At 40.7% G+C, this 18098-nt stretch overlaps 1 protein-coding gene across 1 annotated transcript in view; it reads left to right on the plus strand.

The window, feature by feature from the left end:
- Prim2 (DNA primase subunit 2) overlaps nucleotides 1-18098 on the plus strand; it is a 180991-nt gene that overhangs the window by 21982 nt on the left and 140911 nt on the right. The window contains exons 6-7 of the mRNA XM_075980517.1: nucleotides 8633-8728; nucleotides 11742-11879. Coding sequence (XP_075836632.1) covers nucleotides 8633-8728; nucleotides 11742-11879 — 234 coding nt within the window. The remainder of the gene's footprint in view (nucleotides 1-8632; nucleotides 8729-11741; nucleotides 11880-18098) is intronic.

Consider the following 18098-nt stretch of genomic DNA (forward strand, 5'->3'; position numbering starts at 1 on the left):
TGTCTCTTGTCCAAGAAACTTGAAAATGACCAGCCTGCTCTATAGTTTAAAGACATAGAATCAAGTACAGTCCAACAGTTGTGTACTGGGTGTAGTTGTAAAGATGGGGAAAGAAAATTACTTTCTCTTTCTCTCTCTCTCTTTTTGGAAAACATTTGCCAGTTGGAACCTCAAAGAAGATTGAGTTTGGAAGGTTTTTAATTGTGCACCAAAAGGTTATTGCAGAAGATAGCATAAGGGAGCGTCATAAAGAGGAAAATGAGAAACTCAGTAACAGAAAATGGTGCGGAGAAACAGGCATCCTGCCAGTTGACTGAGATCTTGGAAGAGTTGGGAATTAAAGAAACAGTTACAGTTTTCAAAGACCTAATTTTATTAGTAAACGTGTGAGAATCAACTTCAAGTGACTTGCAAAGCATTCTACCTTTCACTTCAGTTTTCTCTTAAAATATTTATTACAAATTTAATGATATAAGATCAGAGAATTTGTTAATGAATAGTTTATATTAAACTATTGGGATAAAAATGGGGTAAAATGAATTATGATATTGCAGTTTAGTCTCTCAGCTCTTGACATGTGGTTAAATAAATATTCCCAAACAGGATAAAATGTGGGTGTGAGTGTGCAGGCAGGAGATCCAGTAACAGATGTAAATGGGCGCTCGAGCATCAGCTAAGTGGTTAAGAACACTTGTTGCTCTTTCAGAAGACCCAGGTTTGATTCTCAGCACCCAAAACCATTTGTAATTCCAGTTCCAGGGATTATGACTTCCTCTTGTGGCCTGTGTGGGCACATACATAACTACAGGCAAAACACTATATACATCAAATACTATAATAAATAAACATTAAAAACAGAATGTAAGTGGTCCCTTTCATCTACTGAGGAGCCAGGACAGTTATGCAAATAACACATTAGTAACTCAAAAGCATGCGCTTTCCATCAAGGGAACTTATAGGGAAATGCCCACTGTTCTTTACACAAATGCCCTGGTGGCCTTAAGCTGTGGAGTGAGTGAGTCTGTCTGTCTGTCTGTCTGTCTGTCTGTCTGTCTGTCTGTCTGTCTGTCTGTCTATCTATCTATCTATCTATCTATCTATCTATCTATCTATCTATCTACCTAGTCTGTGAGTATTTTGCCTGCATGTCTGTCTGCATCACCTGAGTGCCTGGTGCATGAGGAAGCTAGAAGAGGACTTGTGGAACTGGAGTTACAGAGTGTGTTACCATGTGGGTGCTGGGAATTGAACCCTGGTCCTGTGGAAGAACAGTCAGTGCTCTGAATGACTGAGCCACCTCTCCAGCTTTCTGCTCTTTCTAAACTCTCCTGAAGCTCCTTAGAATATTAGGTTGATTCACTTCTGCTTGATTTAAGCATTCTCAGTGTGAATAGAATTCTTTTTTAAAATTATTCTGCTTAGGTCTCACTAGGCTTCCTAAGTATATAGATGATGTCTTAGAGCTCGGAAAATTCACTGCCATCCTTACATTAAACTTCCTTTTCTTTTGACTGTCTGGGGTTCCAGTGAGATGCTTTATAGATTGCCTTAGTTTTATATCTCATTCTCAGTCTTTCATTTTCTTCTTTCTTCTTGCTAGCAGTGGTTATCTGCTGAGTTACAGATGGCTTCTTGTGAACCGTGATCTTCCAGTGTGATACCTCACTAGTCTGATTAGTTTGCCCTATGCTCAGTGAGATTTTAATTTTGAATATTGTGATTCATAGGAGTTTTTTTTTTTGAGGGGGGTGCTGGAGATTAGACCTCTGCACATACTAGGTACACACTCTACTATTGAGCTATACCTTGAGACTTTTTGGGCTACTTTTAAAATTTATTTTTCTTTTTTATTTATTATCCAAAATGTGTTTGTTGGCATTGTTTTTCACACACTCTGAATCGGGTGCTTTTGGTGCTCATGCTGGTTAGTTTTGGCCAATTTGACATCTATCCAGACATACCTGTGTCTGGCAAGCCTGTAGGCATGACTGTGGGAGACTGATGATTGGTGGGAGTGGGGCCACCCCTGGGCAGATGGCTCTGGGCTATATAAAAGGCAAGCTGAACAAGTCCTGGAAAAGCAAGGCAGAAAGCAACATCCTTCATGGTTCCTGTTTCTGTCTTTTCCAGCCTTGGGCTCCTGCTCTGGCGTCCCTTGATAATGGGCTGCAAGACGTAAGCCAAATAAACCTTTTTCTCCCCAAGTTGCTTTTAGTCAGAATGTTTTAGCAGAGCAACAGAAGGCAAACTAAAAAGCTTTTAGGCTCAAGAGATTGTTTTCAGCTCACTTGATTACTGGGACCCTGGCACACATTGCTCTTCTTGCTCCCCTTACCGCTTGTTCTCAGTCGGGCTCTCCTGTTTCGTGTGTGCCTGCTGTCATGTGCTGTTGGGTCCTAACTTCCTCGGAGGAAGGGGTGAAAAGGCGCGATGCAACGACCAGAGACCCAGGAGACAAGTAGGTTTACAGCAGACTCATTTAACAACAGGAAAAACTAGAACCCTCCCAGTACCCAGGCTGGGTGGCAGTTGATGGGCAGCATCTCATGCTCCTCTCTCATTGGCTAGACACCATCAGGACCTCTGACAGCACCTGCTGCTAGGCACTCAGGAAACACCACTTGGTTGCTCCTTATTGGCTAGGCACAGACAGGACCTTTGACAGCTCCAGGCAGACTCCAGGTTGGCTCCTTTTGGCCTAGTAGGCCCTAAGTTCCTGCAATCATGCAGTGTGCTTACTTTCTTACTTTTACCTTTTTGTGAATTTTCAGGGTGAATCTTATCTCCTCTGAGACAAGTTTTGGCTTCTGAGAATTTTTCCAGCCAGAGACTCATTCACAGTCATCTTCAGGCTCAGGACTGGTCTGCTCATACTGTATAAATGCCATGGTTTCTCTAGGTCTAGCACTTTGTTTTTCTAGAACTTTCCTTTTTCCTAATTGTCTCAGTGTTAAGGCAGCATGTTCTTTCCTCCTGGGATTGGTGATCAGTTGTAGTTTGTTCTTCCCCCAAGGGTCCTTTGGGGTCTCATTTTAATTGTGGAAAGGGTCCCCTTTGTTTAGCAGGCCCTAGTCCTCATCTATTGTCAACCTAGTGAGGCTGGGGACTCTGAAAAGAAGGGAGATGACCCTGTCTGTTGTCTTTAAGGAGAGTGTGGTTTTGTTTCTTCTGAAGTTAGGGTTGTTTGGCCTGGCACTCTAAAGTTTGTAGTTTCAAGATGCTCTTAAACCAGCACACTTTGTAATGGCTTGTCTAGGACTTTTGCTGTTGCAGTGGATACTGTGCTGAGTAACTCAAGATTAGGGCACTGCTTAATGGCCCGCTGGTCATTGTGCTGACCGGGTGTCGCCCTGGCGCTGGTCTCACCAACACCAAGCGTGAAGTGCCTGTGACTTGATGGCCCTCTGGAGCCCCTCTTCTAGCCCTTCTTCCACCCTCTCCCCCATCCCATCTATTAGGAGCAACAATTGTAGTGCTCACTCTGGGCCAGAGTGTTACTGCCTCTGAAACATGGCCCAGCTGTCTATCATATGGTCCTAGTGGAGCCAGGAGTGAAGGAGGAACGAAGATTTGTAAACCCTCTGACTATCACAAAAGCTCAGCAGCATCTCTGTGTACTTTGCTCCTGTAGAAAGTTGCCCAGAGAACTCCCAACGCTGTCCGGGAGTCAGAAGACAGCAAGAGTAGTGGCTTAAGGCATGGGGCCCAGGTTCCAGTGTAGATAACTTTGGCCCTGGTCCTAACTTGCTTCCCGACAGCTTTAGGCTCCCCCACTCCTCCTTGTGCACTTGCTCCAGTCTCCACCTTCCATCCTACTGTGTAGCATCTCTAGGTCTATCGCTACAGTGCCCACCTGAATGCCAGCAGCAGCTGAAGCTTAAAAAAAGATTTGAAACAAATGAAAGCGAATACCCTTTCAAATTGATATAAGTTAATAGGACAGTTATATTGCTTTAGTTGTTTAGCTGCTCATGTGTCTATTAGGCGTGGACGGGTGTTTCAGAGACAGAAATGCGTGTGAAGTCACAGAGGTGAAAGGCATGGCGTGCCACAGGAAGTGCAGCTAAGTTGGTTAACGTGTGAAGGAATACTTTTACTTAAGGATGCTGCTGTTTCATGGCATTGGCCCAGTCAAGGCTTCATAATAGTTAGCTTCCTTTGTGTGCATCTTTCTTAATTACTCCTTCTCTATCTCCATTCCTACCACGTCTTCTCATTCTAGGTTGTTTTACTCTGATTTGTTGTGCTCCTGGTCATCCCGATGTGTTCCTGGGGTAAAGACAATTTTATACTGAAGTTCTCACTGAGTCCTCTGCTGTTGCCTTTGTCCCTCCAACACAGCCAAGCTATTTTTGATGAATACAAAACCAAACCAAAGCCGGGCGGTGGTGGTGCACGCCTTTAATCCCAGCACTCGGGAGGCAGAGGCAGGTGGATCTCTGTGAGTTTGAGACCAGCCTGGTCTACAAGAGCTAGTTCCAGGATAGGCTCCAAAACCACAGAGAAACCCTGTCTCGAAAAACCAAAAAAAAATAAAAATAAAAATAACAAAACCAAACCAAGACAAACCATAAACTAAAACCATCTAGTGAAAATCTTGGTTCTGTTAGGAAGGCAGCATGCAGAGGTGCCAGCTGGGGGGTTGGAGGGGTGTGGGGTGGGAGGATGGGGAGTGTGGGGGAGATCCACCTTTAGGGGAAGAGCTACAAGCAATTCACATCTGCTGATAGAGGGAGAGTTAAGTCTTCCCCAGGGATGACCCTGCTGATTGATTATCCGAGACCAGGTGGCCAGCCCTAGAAATATACATGCAGGCAACACCGGACAGACCCAGCAGGTTGTGTTTATGTGCTTATTCATATATATGCATATGTAACAACAATGATTAAAGAAGGAGTTAAATTTGAGAGGGAGATTGGGGGGGTACATGGGAGGGCTAGGAGGGAGGAGAGGGCGCAAATGGTGTAATTATATTTTAATTAAAACAAAAACCTGTATACTTTGTCTCTATTGTTCTTTTTTAATGGTTCTACTCTATCAATTTTTACTTAGAATCTCTGATAGCAGAAAGCAGAAAGGCAAAACTTAATCTTGTTTTGCTCTTTCAGAGGGTGAGTATATTTTATGATTGCTGTAGGTAATCTCTTTAAGGAGAACTTGAGCAGATGAAACGTGCTCATATTTCCCAGGAGAGAACAGCAGAAAAGACGACCTGCGGGGTTATTTTGGAAATTTGAAATAATCAAGTCAAGTACTTTATACTAGCCAGTAAAGTTTTAGCTAGTCAGTTTGCATTTTTAGTGAGAATTTTCTGTCTTAAGTTTTCGTTGTAACTAAATAGATAACTAAATAGCCTAGGGTATGAATGACAGTGGGTGAACTTAAATATTTTATTAGCTTATTTTATTTTCTGTATTCAGCAGTTTTGTCTGCATTATGTTTCGTACCATATGTATATCTAGAGCCTGAAGAGGTCAAAAGGGATCATTGGATCCACTGCAACTGGAATAATGGATGATTGTGAGCCATAATGTGCGTGCTGGGAACCAGACCTGGGTCCTCTGCAAGAGCAGCATCTTCAGCTCCTGAGTGAATGTTTAATTCACTGAGGAAAATGTGATGTTTATTCATAACAGGAATGACATGGAATTTAGATAAAATGTATTTGATTACTTTGAAAGGGTGCATTACTTCTATCTTTTCTCACGTATTAGGGAGTGAGCTTAGTGCCTGTGGGTGCTGGCAAGAGCTGGCACAGGACTGAATCTTCATATTGTGTTCCTAATCCTATGAGTTCCAGTATAGGAAGATTAGAAAGCTTTCTTCTTTCTGGAGTATAGGTTTTGGTAAAGGAAGTCTTCTTCCATTCTTCAGTCACTTAATGTGGTTATTTTTTAAAGTTCTTGAGTTCATTTTTGGTTGTCTGTTTGGACAAGTCAAGTCTTTTGTAACCATGGTCTTGTTTCTTGAGGCCTCTGAACACTGCTGTGCGCTTCCCTGGCATTTTCTTTCTAAGCAGTTAAGAACTGTTCTGTTTGCTTCTGATATGTTTAGAAGCTAGCATCTTGTCAGGGCAAGAGCCTTACTGTGTGTTCAGTGATAGTGACACCAGTTTCTTTGTTGCTGTCACAAGCCACTATAAAAGAGCAGATTGGTGCACCTGTTCCTAACTTCAGTATGGCAATTTATTTTGGTGTAAAACAGCACAGCTAAGCAGTTGTTATTGTTAATGATGGCGACATCAGCATGCATATTAAATTTCAAATAAGTATAGGCGAAAGGAGGATTTAAAGTGGCTATTCACTCTTGGTCAGGGTCGACGTACCAGATATCAGTTCCCTCCTGTATAGCAGGCCTAAGTCCAGTCAGAAGCTGTTGGTTACCTTTTTAACAGTTACGCCACAGTTGCACCACAGGCCTGTATTGCCAGTCTGATTTTTATTGTGGCTCCGGAAATTTGTAGCAAATGGATGGAACTGAAACAAATTATACAGTGAGGTAACACAGATACACAAAGACATTTTTTGATTTGTGAGTTTGAATTTGGGTATTTGTAGAAACCTGGAAAGTAGGAAGGGGCCCTTATGGGGAACAAGAGGAAAGAGACTTAGGGAAGTGAGTTAGTAAGATACAGTGATGTGAAAAGGAAAAGGGAAATGACGGGGAGAGGACTAGAGCCAGGGCAACAGGCTGGGGTGAAGGGGGTGAGAATTCACACTCAGGATGTCTTCTTTCTTCCTTCCTTCCTTCCTTCCTTCCTTCCTTCCTTCCTTCCTTCCTTCCTTCCTTTCTCTTTTTTTTCCTCTTTTTTTTCTCTTTTTTTTTTCTTTTTCGGAGACTGTTTGGAGCCTGTCCTGGAACTAGCTCTTGTAGACTAGGCTGGCCTCAAACTCATAGAGATCCTCCTACCTCAGCCTCCTGAGTGCTGGGATTAAAAGCATGCGCCACCACTGCCCTGCTGATTTCTTTTTTTAATGGCTGCATAAAATTGCATTAAAATTTCACATTCCATTTGTCCGTTCATCTGGACATCTGGCTGTTCCTATTTCTATTACGATGAGAGCAGTGATGGCCATGGGTGGACATGTGCCTCTGTGGTACGATGTAGGTGTATGCTCAGGAGCAGCACAGCTGGATCACATGGTAGTTTTATTTCTCACTTCTTGAGGCACCTCCATGGTTTGTATTCCTGCTAGTAGTGAGTTAGGTCTCCCACATCCTTGTCACCATTTGTTTTCTTAATCTTACCACTGGAGAGGCTGACAGAATAGTTGAGTGAGGCCAGCCTGAGACACACAAGAAGACACGAGCAAACAGACAAATACATTTAAAGACTGGTGTTTGTTGCTTACTCATGAATGCTGGTTGCTTGTGCCTTACTGTTTGAGGTGTGTGCTACCACTGCTTCTGCTTCTGCAGAGGAGTGGTGATTTCATATGACGTAGACATTTCTCTCAGTACTCATGTGGGTTCCACTTTTATCTTCATTTCTGTACCTTTTTTTTTAAATTGGAAGAGATTTGTTTCGTCCTTTTAAAAGATTTTTTAAAAAATTATGCGTATAGGTGTTTTGCCTGCGTGTATGTCTGTGCATCACGTTTGTGCCTGCGAGGCCAGAATAGGATGTCAGATCCTCTGGAACTGGAGTTACAGAAGATTGTGAGCCACCATGAGGGTCCTAGGAAATGAATCCAGGTCCTCTGGAAGATCCGTCAGTGCTCTTTACTGCAGAGCCCTCTCTCCAGCCCCATCTTCTTTTTGTATAGCAGTTTAGAATTTTTATCTACCTAGAGTTGTCAGTCTTTTGATGAGGATATAATCAACACAAGATAGAAAAATGTTAGTGCCTTGAAAAGTAATATTTTAAGTTTATTGTATGCGACTAAAAATCTGAGAAATAAGCTAAACCATTATTAACTTTAATAGATACTTTAATAAATAGCAGGGTGTAACTCTTGATTTGGTTAGATAATGCTCACATTTAGTCTTTAGTAACTTGATTTTTATTTTAAAATTAGGATCTCAGGTTGTAGCTCAGGTTGGCCATGAACTCATGTCATGGTTCTCAGCCTCCCCATTTCTGAAATGGCAGGTTTTATGTCATGGCTTTAACCTGAACATTTATTTTTTATGGTTCTTTCCCTCTGATCATTGTACTTTCCTTCTCTGTTCTTATTTATTTTTAAAGACTATTTTATGTAGCCCATGCTCATCTTAAACTCATTAAGATAAGAGTGACCTTAAATTTCTGGTCCTCGTGCCTCCACCCCTGTGTGCTGGCATATAAGCATGTCTCCATGCCTGGGCTTATGAACTGCTAGGGACTGAACACAGCTCAGAAGGAAGCACCCCACCAACTGAGCTCCATCTATAGGCCCTTCGTTACTGCTCTTTTTATCTATCTCTTTAGATATTGGCAGGAAAAAACCTTAAAAAATATTAGAGTTAAATTTTCTTCCACATATTGCCTTCCCTAGGGTTAATAATGATTTAGCAATCATTGGAAATGACAAGATAATTAGTATATTAACTTGTTTTTATAAAAGTGTGGAATGTTCTCTACAGTAGGAAATGCTTTATTGGAACTGAAGAATATAAGTTTAAAAGGCTCATAAAATGTGTTTCCTCTTAGATAAGTGATGAAGAGAAGACTCTTCGAGAACAGGATATCACTGCATCCTCGCCAAGCCTAACTGGGGTTAAGTGGGAATCGGAGTCAGTTTATAAGGTATGTAAACATTTATAAAGCGTCATGCTTAGCTTTATCTGCATTTAAAAAATATTTATTTATTATATATACAGTGTTCTTCCTGAATGCCAGAAGAGGGTACTAGATTTCATTATAGATGGTTGTGAGCTACCAGGTGGTTGCTGGGAATTCAATTCAGAACCTCTGGAAGAGCAGCAGGTGCTCTTAACCTCTGAGCCATCTCTCCAGCCCTCTTTCCCTGCATTTTTAACTTACACATTTGGATAGCCCCTCCCACTTCATTGTGTGAATAGATTGTACTCAGGAGACACTCAGTGCTGGGCTACCCTCCACGCAGACATCCTCCTCACCCTTTTGGGGTTCTGGCTGCACCCCAGGCCATTCTGTTGAAGGAAAACCTTAGGGGCTTCGCTTGGGCTCCTGCATGTGCTCTGGGGCTGCCTCCTCTTTTCTATTTGGCTCTAATACTCTTTAATTGGTGCTTTGCTAGAAACTCCTGCAGTTTGACACAAGCTATAGTCATCAGAGAGGAAGGAACCTCAATTGAGAAAACAAAATGCCACCCTGAGCTCCAGCTGTAAGGCATTTTCTTAGTAATGAATCAGGGAGGGTCTAGCCCATTGAGAATGGTGCTATGCCTGGGCTGATGGTCCTGGGTTCTACAAGAAAGCAGGCTGAGTAAGTCATGGGAAACAAGTCAGCAAGCTGTACTCCTCCATGGCCGCTGCATCAGCTCCTACTTTTAGGTTCCTGCCCTGCTTGAGTTTCTGTCCTGACTTCCTTCAGTGATGAACAGCAGTATGGAAGTGCAAGCTGAATAAACCCTATGCTCCCCACCTTGCTCTTTGGTCGTGGTGGTGTCTCAGGAGTAGAAACCCTGAGTAAGACAGCTCTCTAGGCAGGTCTTGGGCTCTTCCACACACTTAGGCTTATGACTTTGTGTGGTCCCGTTGCATCTCAGCTCTGTACTGTGAGCCTATCGCTTTCCTATGGGGATGCCTTCCTGAACCTAGTCCAGCATCTTTGCTGGGTCATCTACATTTCTTCTGTCTTCTCAGCATAGAGACCTTCTTTATGTGAGCCGGCCAGATAACTTGGGAATAAGTAGTTGTGAAGGGGAAGAGGGAAATCTGAAATTAACTGAAAACTTGGTGACTGCCATCTCATAGTTGACCTTGGAAATGATGGACAGTCACAGTAGACTTGGAAGTACACCTTTCTTACTTACCCACTTACTTAATTTTATACACAGGTCCCTCCTTCCCCTTTTATTCAGTTTTTGTTTTTTATTTTTGGTTTTGAGGCAGTGTCTCAGCAAGTTGACCAAGCTGGCCTTACCCAGGCAGGACTTGAATTTGTGATCGTCCTCGTTCAGTCTCCTGAATTGCTTGGATTAAAGATTGAATGCACGACGAAGTCTTGCCTCCACATTAGCTGTCTGTACCTTTTTCTTTTTCTTCACACCGAGCCATCATCCAGCCTCCTCCCAAGCATAGTGTATGAGGATTGGGTCCTTGATTTACAGCACACATAGCCATTGCTGGACCATCACAGCATCTGCTGCTTCTGCCTGGGCATTTTTGTTTGCACTGTACTTACCATAGTAAGCTAGAGGCCTAGACTGTTACAGAAAAAAACACAGCGGGATTATTTAGCTTTTGTCTTCCTTCCTTTCCCCAGGTTTACAGATTTGGGTCCAGATGAATTTATTTCACTCACTAAATCATAAGCCAGTAGTAGACTAGAATAGATTCTAGGCTTGGACTAGAGCTTGCTTCCAAATGCCATCCTCTGCTCTTGCCTGCATTGCACTAACCCTTCTTCCCTATGCCTCTGCTGTGTCTCGTGTACCACCTGTTGCAAACCATAGCACACATGATGCCCTGTGGAGCTGTTTGATATTCCACAAGTCATTTTTCCTGTTCTTAAATAAATTACGAACTCTTTGGGGACAAGAACTATATTGTAGTCATGGAAAGCAGGACATTTGTCGCAGGCGTTCTAGTTAAAAGGCATATGATCACAGACTAGAGACGTAAGTGCCCTACCAGAGGATGCAGGTTTGGTTCCCAGAACTCATATTAGATAGCTCACAGTTGCCAATAAGTCCAGCTTCTGGGGACCCAACACCCTGTCTAGACTCTGGACAGTGTACTAACATGTGCTCATATCCATATACAAACACAACATATATACATAATTTAATAAAATGAAGTAAAAAGCATTTAAATGACACACGATCTGTTGTTCAGAGTGTGAGGTGTCATCATATGCACCAAACTGCAGCCAGGCAGATTTCAGTGTTGCCCAAGACTAGAAACATTTTCATTGCTTCATTTTCAAAAGAATAAAAAAAATATTTTCTAGGATGATGATTTTCACAGTCATCCAAGATCATGTGATGCTTATCTCTTAAATGGTGGGGTAATTCATAGGACTTAATCTTCATTTTATTTTAAAATAAATACTTAAATTCTTAGGGCAGATATTTAACAGCAAAACTGAAGGGTCATTATTTCAACTTCTTGGTGTTGAGAGAAACTCTTGACATATATTTCTCCAGTGAGGGAACAGAAGCTTAGATGAACAGATTGGGAATTAGCTTCAATTACAGCTAATTTTTAGCACTGGATATTTTTAAAGATAAAAATTAGAAGAGTACTATTTGACAACAAATTCTGAACCTGTCATGAGGTGACTATAACATGTCTAAAGACTTTGATGTAGAAGTTTAAAATTTTGTGGTTTATATTTCAGAAATTTGTAGGTTATAACTAAAAGGAAACATTCTTTTTTGACTCTTTTTAAATTATTGTTACTGTCTTTTGAAACATGTACTCTAAAACACTTTTTGTTTACGCCATTAATTCTTCCTAAATGTTAACTGTTTGGTTTTAAGGAATACGTTTTTTATTCTCTTTTCTTTTTGCAGCTTCTGGAACTAATGGGTTTTGTTTGAGTTAACGTTTGAAGCCTCAGGACCTGGTAATAATAGAAACTGATGTGTTTCCCTGTTTCCTTCTGAACCCAGATCCCCTTTGCTGATGCTCTGGACCTGTTCAGAGGAAGGAAGGTCTATTTGGAAGATGGATTTGCTTATGTGCCGCTTAAAGACATCGTGGCCATCATCCTGAACGAGTTCAGAGCCACGCTGTCTAAGGCTCTGGCAGTAAGTGTCCTCTATTATATCTTTATTTGACATCATTATAAATCCCTGGTGACTGTGTTTTGTGCTCCTTTACAGAGTAAGTTAATTTAATTTTCATAGTAACATTTTGATTGCCTGTGATATTGTGTTGTTAATTGTGGAATCCTAGGGTTCTAAAGTGTTAGTTGCCACACATGGTTTTCTTATTGCTTTTTCTGATAGTACTAATAGGTGACTGACTACTAATTATGGCAGCGGTTTCTGTAGGTTATCCATCAAATCATTTCTGCTTATAGATGGACTTTATATGTGGTCCTTAAAAGCAATGTGGCCGTTGGTGGAAATAACTCCTAGATTTCTGTTGTGAATTGCTATAGTTCTATCAGTAGAGGGCATTGTAGAAGCAAATTTTGGTTTTCTTATTTTGTGATGTTGGAAGTTGAAACCTAGGGCCTCGGCTCTCTAGGGAGTCATCTACTGCTGACCTGTGTGCCATCAGCCCTAGGAGAAAGTGCTTATATTTAGGTACTAAAAACAATGATAGGCTACTGCTGAGTAAAAAGCCCAGAATTACGTGACATTCGAAGAGCTATGTTGAGTAAATGACAGCATATTTAGTTTGTTGAAATCTTACTTCAGACTGATGACACTTGACTTTTAATCTAGGTCAGTTTCTTTTATGCTTTTTTGCTCTTAATGTGGAAGAGGACTTCAGGATCGAAGGGCGATCATGAAGCTGTAATGACAGTTGTGTAAGCATATGGTCAACTTTCTTTGTGAGGTAAAATTGTAGTGTTTCTGGTACAAATAATTCTTATTATTGACTCTCTAGGGTCACTTAAGCATGCATCATTCAGTTATTTGGGAAGGCTAAAATATCTACTATTTTTATTTGGTGAGGCAGCTTATGGAAACACCTAACTGGTTTTCCATGAAAATCTGTATGTGTGGGTGTGTGGTGTTAATAATGGAACCAAGGGCCTTGTGTGTGTGCTAACACATCGTCTACTCCTGAATTATACTCTCAGGTCTGAGTAGGTATTTAGCTGTTAATGTTCTTACTTCATCTAATTCCATGCTATATTATAAATATTTATTATGGTTAATGCTCATAAGTTGTTTCCCTGTGATTTACTCTGCCCCACAATGTGCTTATGAATAAGAATAGTGACTCCACCACTATGGACCTATTTGTTTATTGGTTGGCATTCTCTTTGTTCTGTGGTTCTTGTTTCAACCAGTTCTCTGTTTTGGATAGCATTTCTTTGTGTGAAATAGCTACATTCTTTTCAGGACAGTAGACAGCAGTGAATGCTGTCCACTAATGCTCCTGTTCTCCATAGTCACAGAGCCATCACTGTGCGTTTATTTTGCTTATAATTCCATATAACAGTCTACCTTTGAAGGATGTTAGGTCAGGAACTCCAGGAGGGAACCTGCACTCAGAAACTGAAACAAACCACAGGGAATGTTACTTGCTGAGCTAGCCTTCCTATAGCACCCAGGACCACCTGTCTAGTGGTAGCACCACTCTTAGTGAACTGAGCCCTCCACATCAATCATTTGTCAACAAAATGTACCACAGACGTGTTCACAGGCCAGCCTGGTGGGGCATTTTCTTAATCGAGATTCCATTTTCTAAAGTGATTCTATTTTGTGTCAAACTGACATACAACTAGCTAGCACAGTAAAATAAATTTATAGGGGATAGCACTCTTTTCTATAATAACATTAAATGTAAGTGGCTTCAACCCACTGTAGAAAGATGCAAACTCAGAGCTGGATGACAAAACAAGGCCTGACTATGTGCTGACTCCAAGAAAAGCAGGTAGCCAGGAAAGGCACCCAGATACTTAATAGCGAAGAAGGGAAATAAGCTAGCTACTTAGCAAACAGAAAATGTAAATAGGGTGCCATATCTAGTCTTACATAGACAAAGTAAGCCTCAAACCATAACTAATTAGAAGAAATAAAAGGGATAATGCATATTAAAAGAATCAAGAAAATAGAACAATTGCAAACATTTATTCATAAATTATTGGAGTCCCTAATTTTATAAAACAAACACAAAAAGATACAAAAGACCACATAGGTCCTGACACAATAATAATGGGATCTTGAATACTCCACTCTCAAGTTTAGATAGGTCTTCCAAATTAAAAATAAAGAAATTTCAGAGCTAAAATATACTATGAATGAATTGGACTTAACAGAGTAGTCCACCCAACAGATGAGGAATATACATTATAGATATAATAGGATAAAAGGGTAGATTCTTGATTCTACTCTGAAAAGAAAAAGGGAGGATATAGATATCATAAGAAAAAAGGTAGATTATTGAATTCTTTTTCCTATATTCTTACTCCAAAGATTGGGCACCAAATATAGCATGATTAATAAAAACCTAGAGACAGATATTGGGATTCAACCTGAAGACCAGAAAGGCAAAGCAGCTAGCCACTGGCTCTTACCTCTACCTCAGTTTGAAAATGGCAGTCTAGCCTCTAGGAATCCTCAGAATGAGATTGAGCCTGAAACTTGTTTCTTCCCATTTTATGTTCTTCTCTAGGGCTGGGATTAAAGGTTTGCGGCGCTACTGTCCAGCTTCTGTGGCCAACTAGTATGGCTATTGGGATTAAAGATGTGTACCACCACTACCTGATGTGTATGGCTGGTCAGTGCAGCTCTTTTACTCTCTGATCTTCAGGCAAGCTTTATTAAAATACAAATGAAATATCACTAGATTATATTTTTCTTAGCAAAACATGGAACCTTCTCTAAAATTTATCTCATAAGGTACAAATCAAATCTCAAAAATACAAAAAATTGAGATAGTCTATGTCTTCTATTAGACCATCATGCACTATGACTAAAAATTAACATTAAGAGAAACAACAGGGCTGGAGAGATGGCTCAGAGGGTAAGAGCATTGCCTGCTCTTCCAAAGCCCTGAGTTCGATTCCCAGCAACCACATGGTGGCTCACAACCATCTGTAATGAGGTCTGGTGCCCTCTTCTGGCCTGCAGGCATACATGCAGAAAGAATATTGTATACATAATAAATAAATAAAAATATTTAAAAAAAACAACAAAAACCATAAAATACTTGGAGACTAAACAGCAAACGTTTGAATGAATCCAAGAAATGAGAGAGGAAATTAAAACATTCCCAAAGACAAATGATAATGAAAATACATCCTGTTAGAACCTGCATGCCGCCAAGGCAGTCCTAAGAAGAAAGTTTATAGCAATAAGTTTTCATGTTAAAAAGATTTGAGAAATACCAAATAAATAACCCAGCAATGCACCGTAAGACTCTCCCGAAACAAGCAGATGGCCCTGCGCACAGTAGATGCCAAGAAATAATGATTAGAGAAGAAACTGAGTAAAAGAAAACTACACAAAGTCAGCCAAAGAAAGTGTTGGTTCTTTGAAAAAGTTAATAAGACAGACAGTCCTTAACTAACTGATAAAGAAAGAGGGGGAAGACGCAAATTGATCAAATTCGAGATCAAAAGGGTGCCGTTACTGCTGATCTGAATGGATTTCAGAATGTCATTAGAAATTACTATGAAATTAATAATCTGAAAAACTGGATAACCCAGAGTAGAAGAACTTTCCAAGGCATATTGTCTGCCAAAATTAATCCCTGAAGGTATAAAGAACTTAAGCAGCGAAATTGAAGCTTTTAACGAAGACTCCACTAAGCAGGGAAATTGAAACTTTTAACAAAGAGTCTACTTGAAGAAAAGCCCAAGACAAGATGGATTCACTGCTGAATTCTATCAAACTGGCAAGGAAGAACTCATACCAAATGGTTTTTATTATTACATTCAATTAAAGTATCGTATTCACTAGTGTACAATGGTAGCCATTATAAGATGGGAATTAAAAATGGGTATGAGAAGAATAGAAGCAGATGGTAGTCATTTCCTTTGCCATTTTAGTAGATCATCTTGTATATGCCTTCTTTGGAATCATTCCTGGAGAATGCTGGTGTTATTGCTGGGAAGGTGTTTGCAGCAGGGATGTACAACAGAAGTATTTGGGGGGAGAAAGGATTTTGGTGTTGGTTGTGTTGAACTTATGTAATTATGGGGCAGTGATAAATTTGGTTCGGAGTATGTATGTATACATGTATTATATATACGTATTGTATATATCCTCTATACTATATATTAATTAGTCATTATGTTGACATCATTGAATAACAACTAAAACTTAGCAAAAATATTTCTAGGTTTCTGATTCATTAAGTTCACTCACTGGAAACCAGTAAATGCATATTAAAGTTCTTTAAAATCCTAGAGTGCTCCGCACATGAGATGTACATTTAAAGGGGTAGACTTCTGTGAAAAATAGTATTTTAGGAAGTTTTTCTTTTTCTTTTGATTTTATTCTACAGTGCTTTACACAGTTTATATTTTGTCATGGAAATTGATAGGGAAACTTTGACGATTCACTTCTTTCTGGCCTTCTTTGGTTTCCAGAAAATGTTATTAGCATGGATAGCTGGTATTGTGTGAGAGGGTTTTAGAATTGTATGGTATCATCTGTGTATGGTCTTGGTCTTTTTCTTCAGATGTTAGAATACAACTGCTTAATAGAGACCATCTCAGATCAGTCTACTATAACTGGTTATTCTGTAGAGCGTGGGACGAACTGTAAGCATGTTTGTCTGTTCTGGAGGTGTCTGGTGAGGGCCTGCTTCTGGATTGGTGTGTGGTGATTATCTTGTTGTCTTCTCAGATGGTGTGTGTAGGGAGAGAGAAAGGACATGCTCTTGTGCCTTTTTATATAGGGGTTCATGAAGTCTTTATGACCTAATTGTTTTCCAAATGCCAGCAAGTCATTGTCTTATTTACTTTGTGTGATAGGGCTTAGCAGAATTCTGCCTCCTCCTTTTAACATACATGAGTGTAGTATTAGTTTCTTTTTTTAACATAATTTTTTTAACCGAATCTTTGGGTATTTCATATCAAGTACCCCAATTCCACTCATTTCCTAGTCCCTCCATATCTGCCCCCATCCTAGTAACCTCCCCCAAAAGTTAATTTAAAACAAAAAACAACCCCAACCCCCCAAACAAGCAAACAAAAACAAAAAAACCCAAAACAAAACCAAAACCAAAAAGCTCCCAAAAACCAAAAACCAAAAGCATCTTATTGACCCCTTGGGCAATACCTGCTCCTCTATCAGCCACAGTGCTCTGTGCATGAACCGTTCCACTCCTCTATGTTTCCTGCATCTCCATCATGTATCTGTCATAGTGGCATTTGAATTTGGTGTGTCATGCAGTATACCTTTTTGCCCAATCAGCCCACACAGCTTTTCTTGTGGGTGTTTGTCAGGATAGTTCAAGGCCTCTGGTACTTCAACTACAAGGTCTCAGATATCCTGCTGTTGCCCTGAGTCGTGGGGGATGCTGTGGCTTTGAATCCACAGGACCAGCCCCTTCTCATGCTTCAGCAGCTCCTAGATGGGGAAGATGTTGGGGTGAGCCAACTCAAAGTCCTGAATCTGTGCCCTGGTGGTCAGCCTGTTAGCTTTCCCAGATCCAAACCAATATAGCTGGCTCCCCCTTTGGCCGGGTGAGGAGCAGGGCCAGCTCTTCTTGCACCTGAGCCCCCAGGGCCAGCTGTCCCTGCTCTGCCTACACGAGGGGCAGGGCCAGTCCTTCCTCCCCACATACCACAATGCCATCTTAAAAATTATAATACTTTTACAAATTCTTTGAGAATGTCACCCATGTATACAGTGTATACATTTTCATATTCACTCCTCGATGTTTTCTTATATAAGAAGCTTTCTATTTTGTCTATGCATGTTTAATTGCAGAAATATGAATAGCTTCTAGCCTCATGGAGTCTGTCAGTAAAGGACACAGGTCTTTTGCTGCAGGTCTAATGTAGCATCTTGAGCTCAGTGCCTTTTCAGTAGTCTGGTGCCTTTCTTAGGCTCAACCAAACCTCTCGTCTGTATTGCTTTCTGGGATCACTCTCAAGCAGTGTTTCCACGAACATTTTAAATACTTCAGTGACTGTAGGGTAAAGATTATGCTGGAGTTAATTATCTCTAAAGGCCAATGCCATGTCTTATGAAGATTAGCTACCTAGATCTGATGAGTTGCCTGTGAGAACTGTATGTTTGGATGTGATTTTTTGTTGTTAAAAGAAATGAAATCAGGATGGATGCAGTTCAGCTGTGTACGCAATGAGAACAAAGCACCTGCTAATATGC

The sequence above is a fragment of the Microtus pennsylvanicus genome, chromosome 7, assembly GCF_037038515.1.
Source record: "Microtus pennsylvanicus isolate mMicPen1 chromosome 7, mMicPen1.hap1, whole genome shotgun sequence".
Classification (NCBI taxonomy): Eukaryota; Metazoa; Chordata; class Mammalia; order Rodentia; family Cricetidae; genus Microtus; species Microtus pennsylvanicus.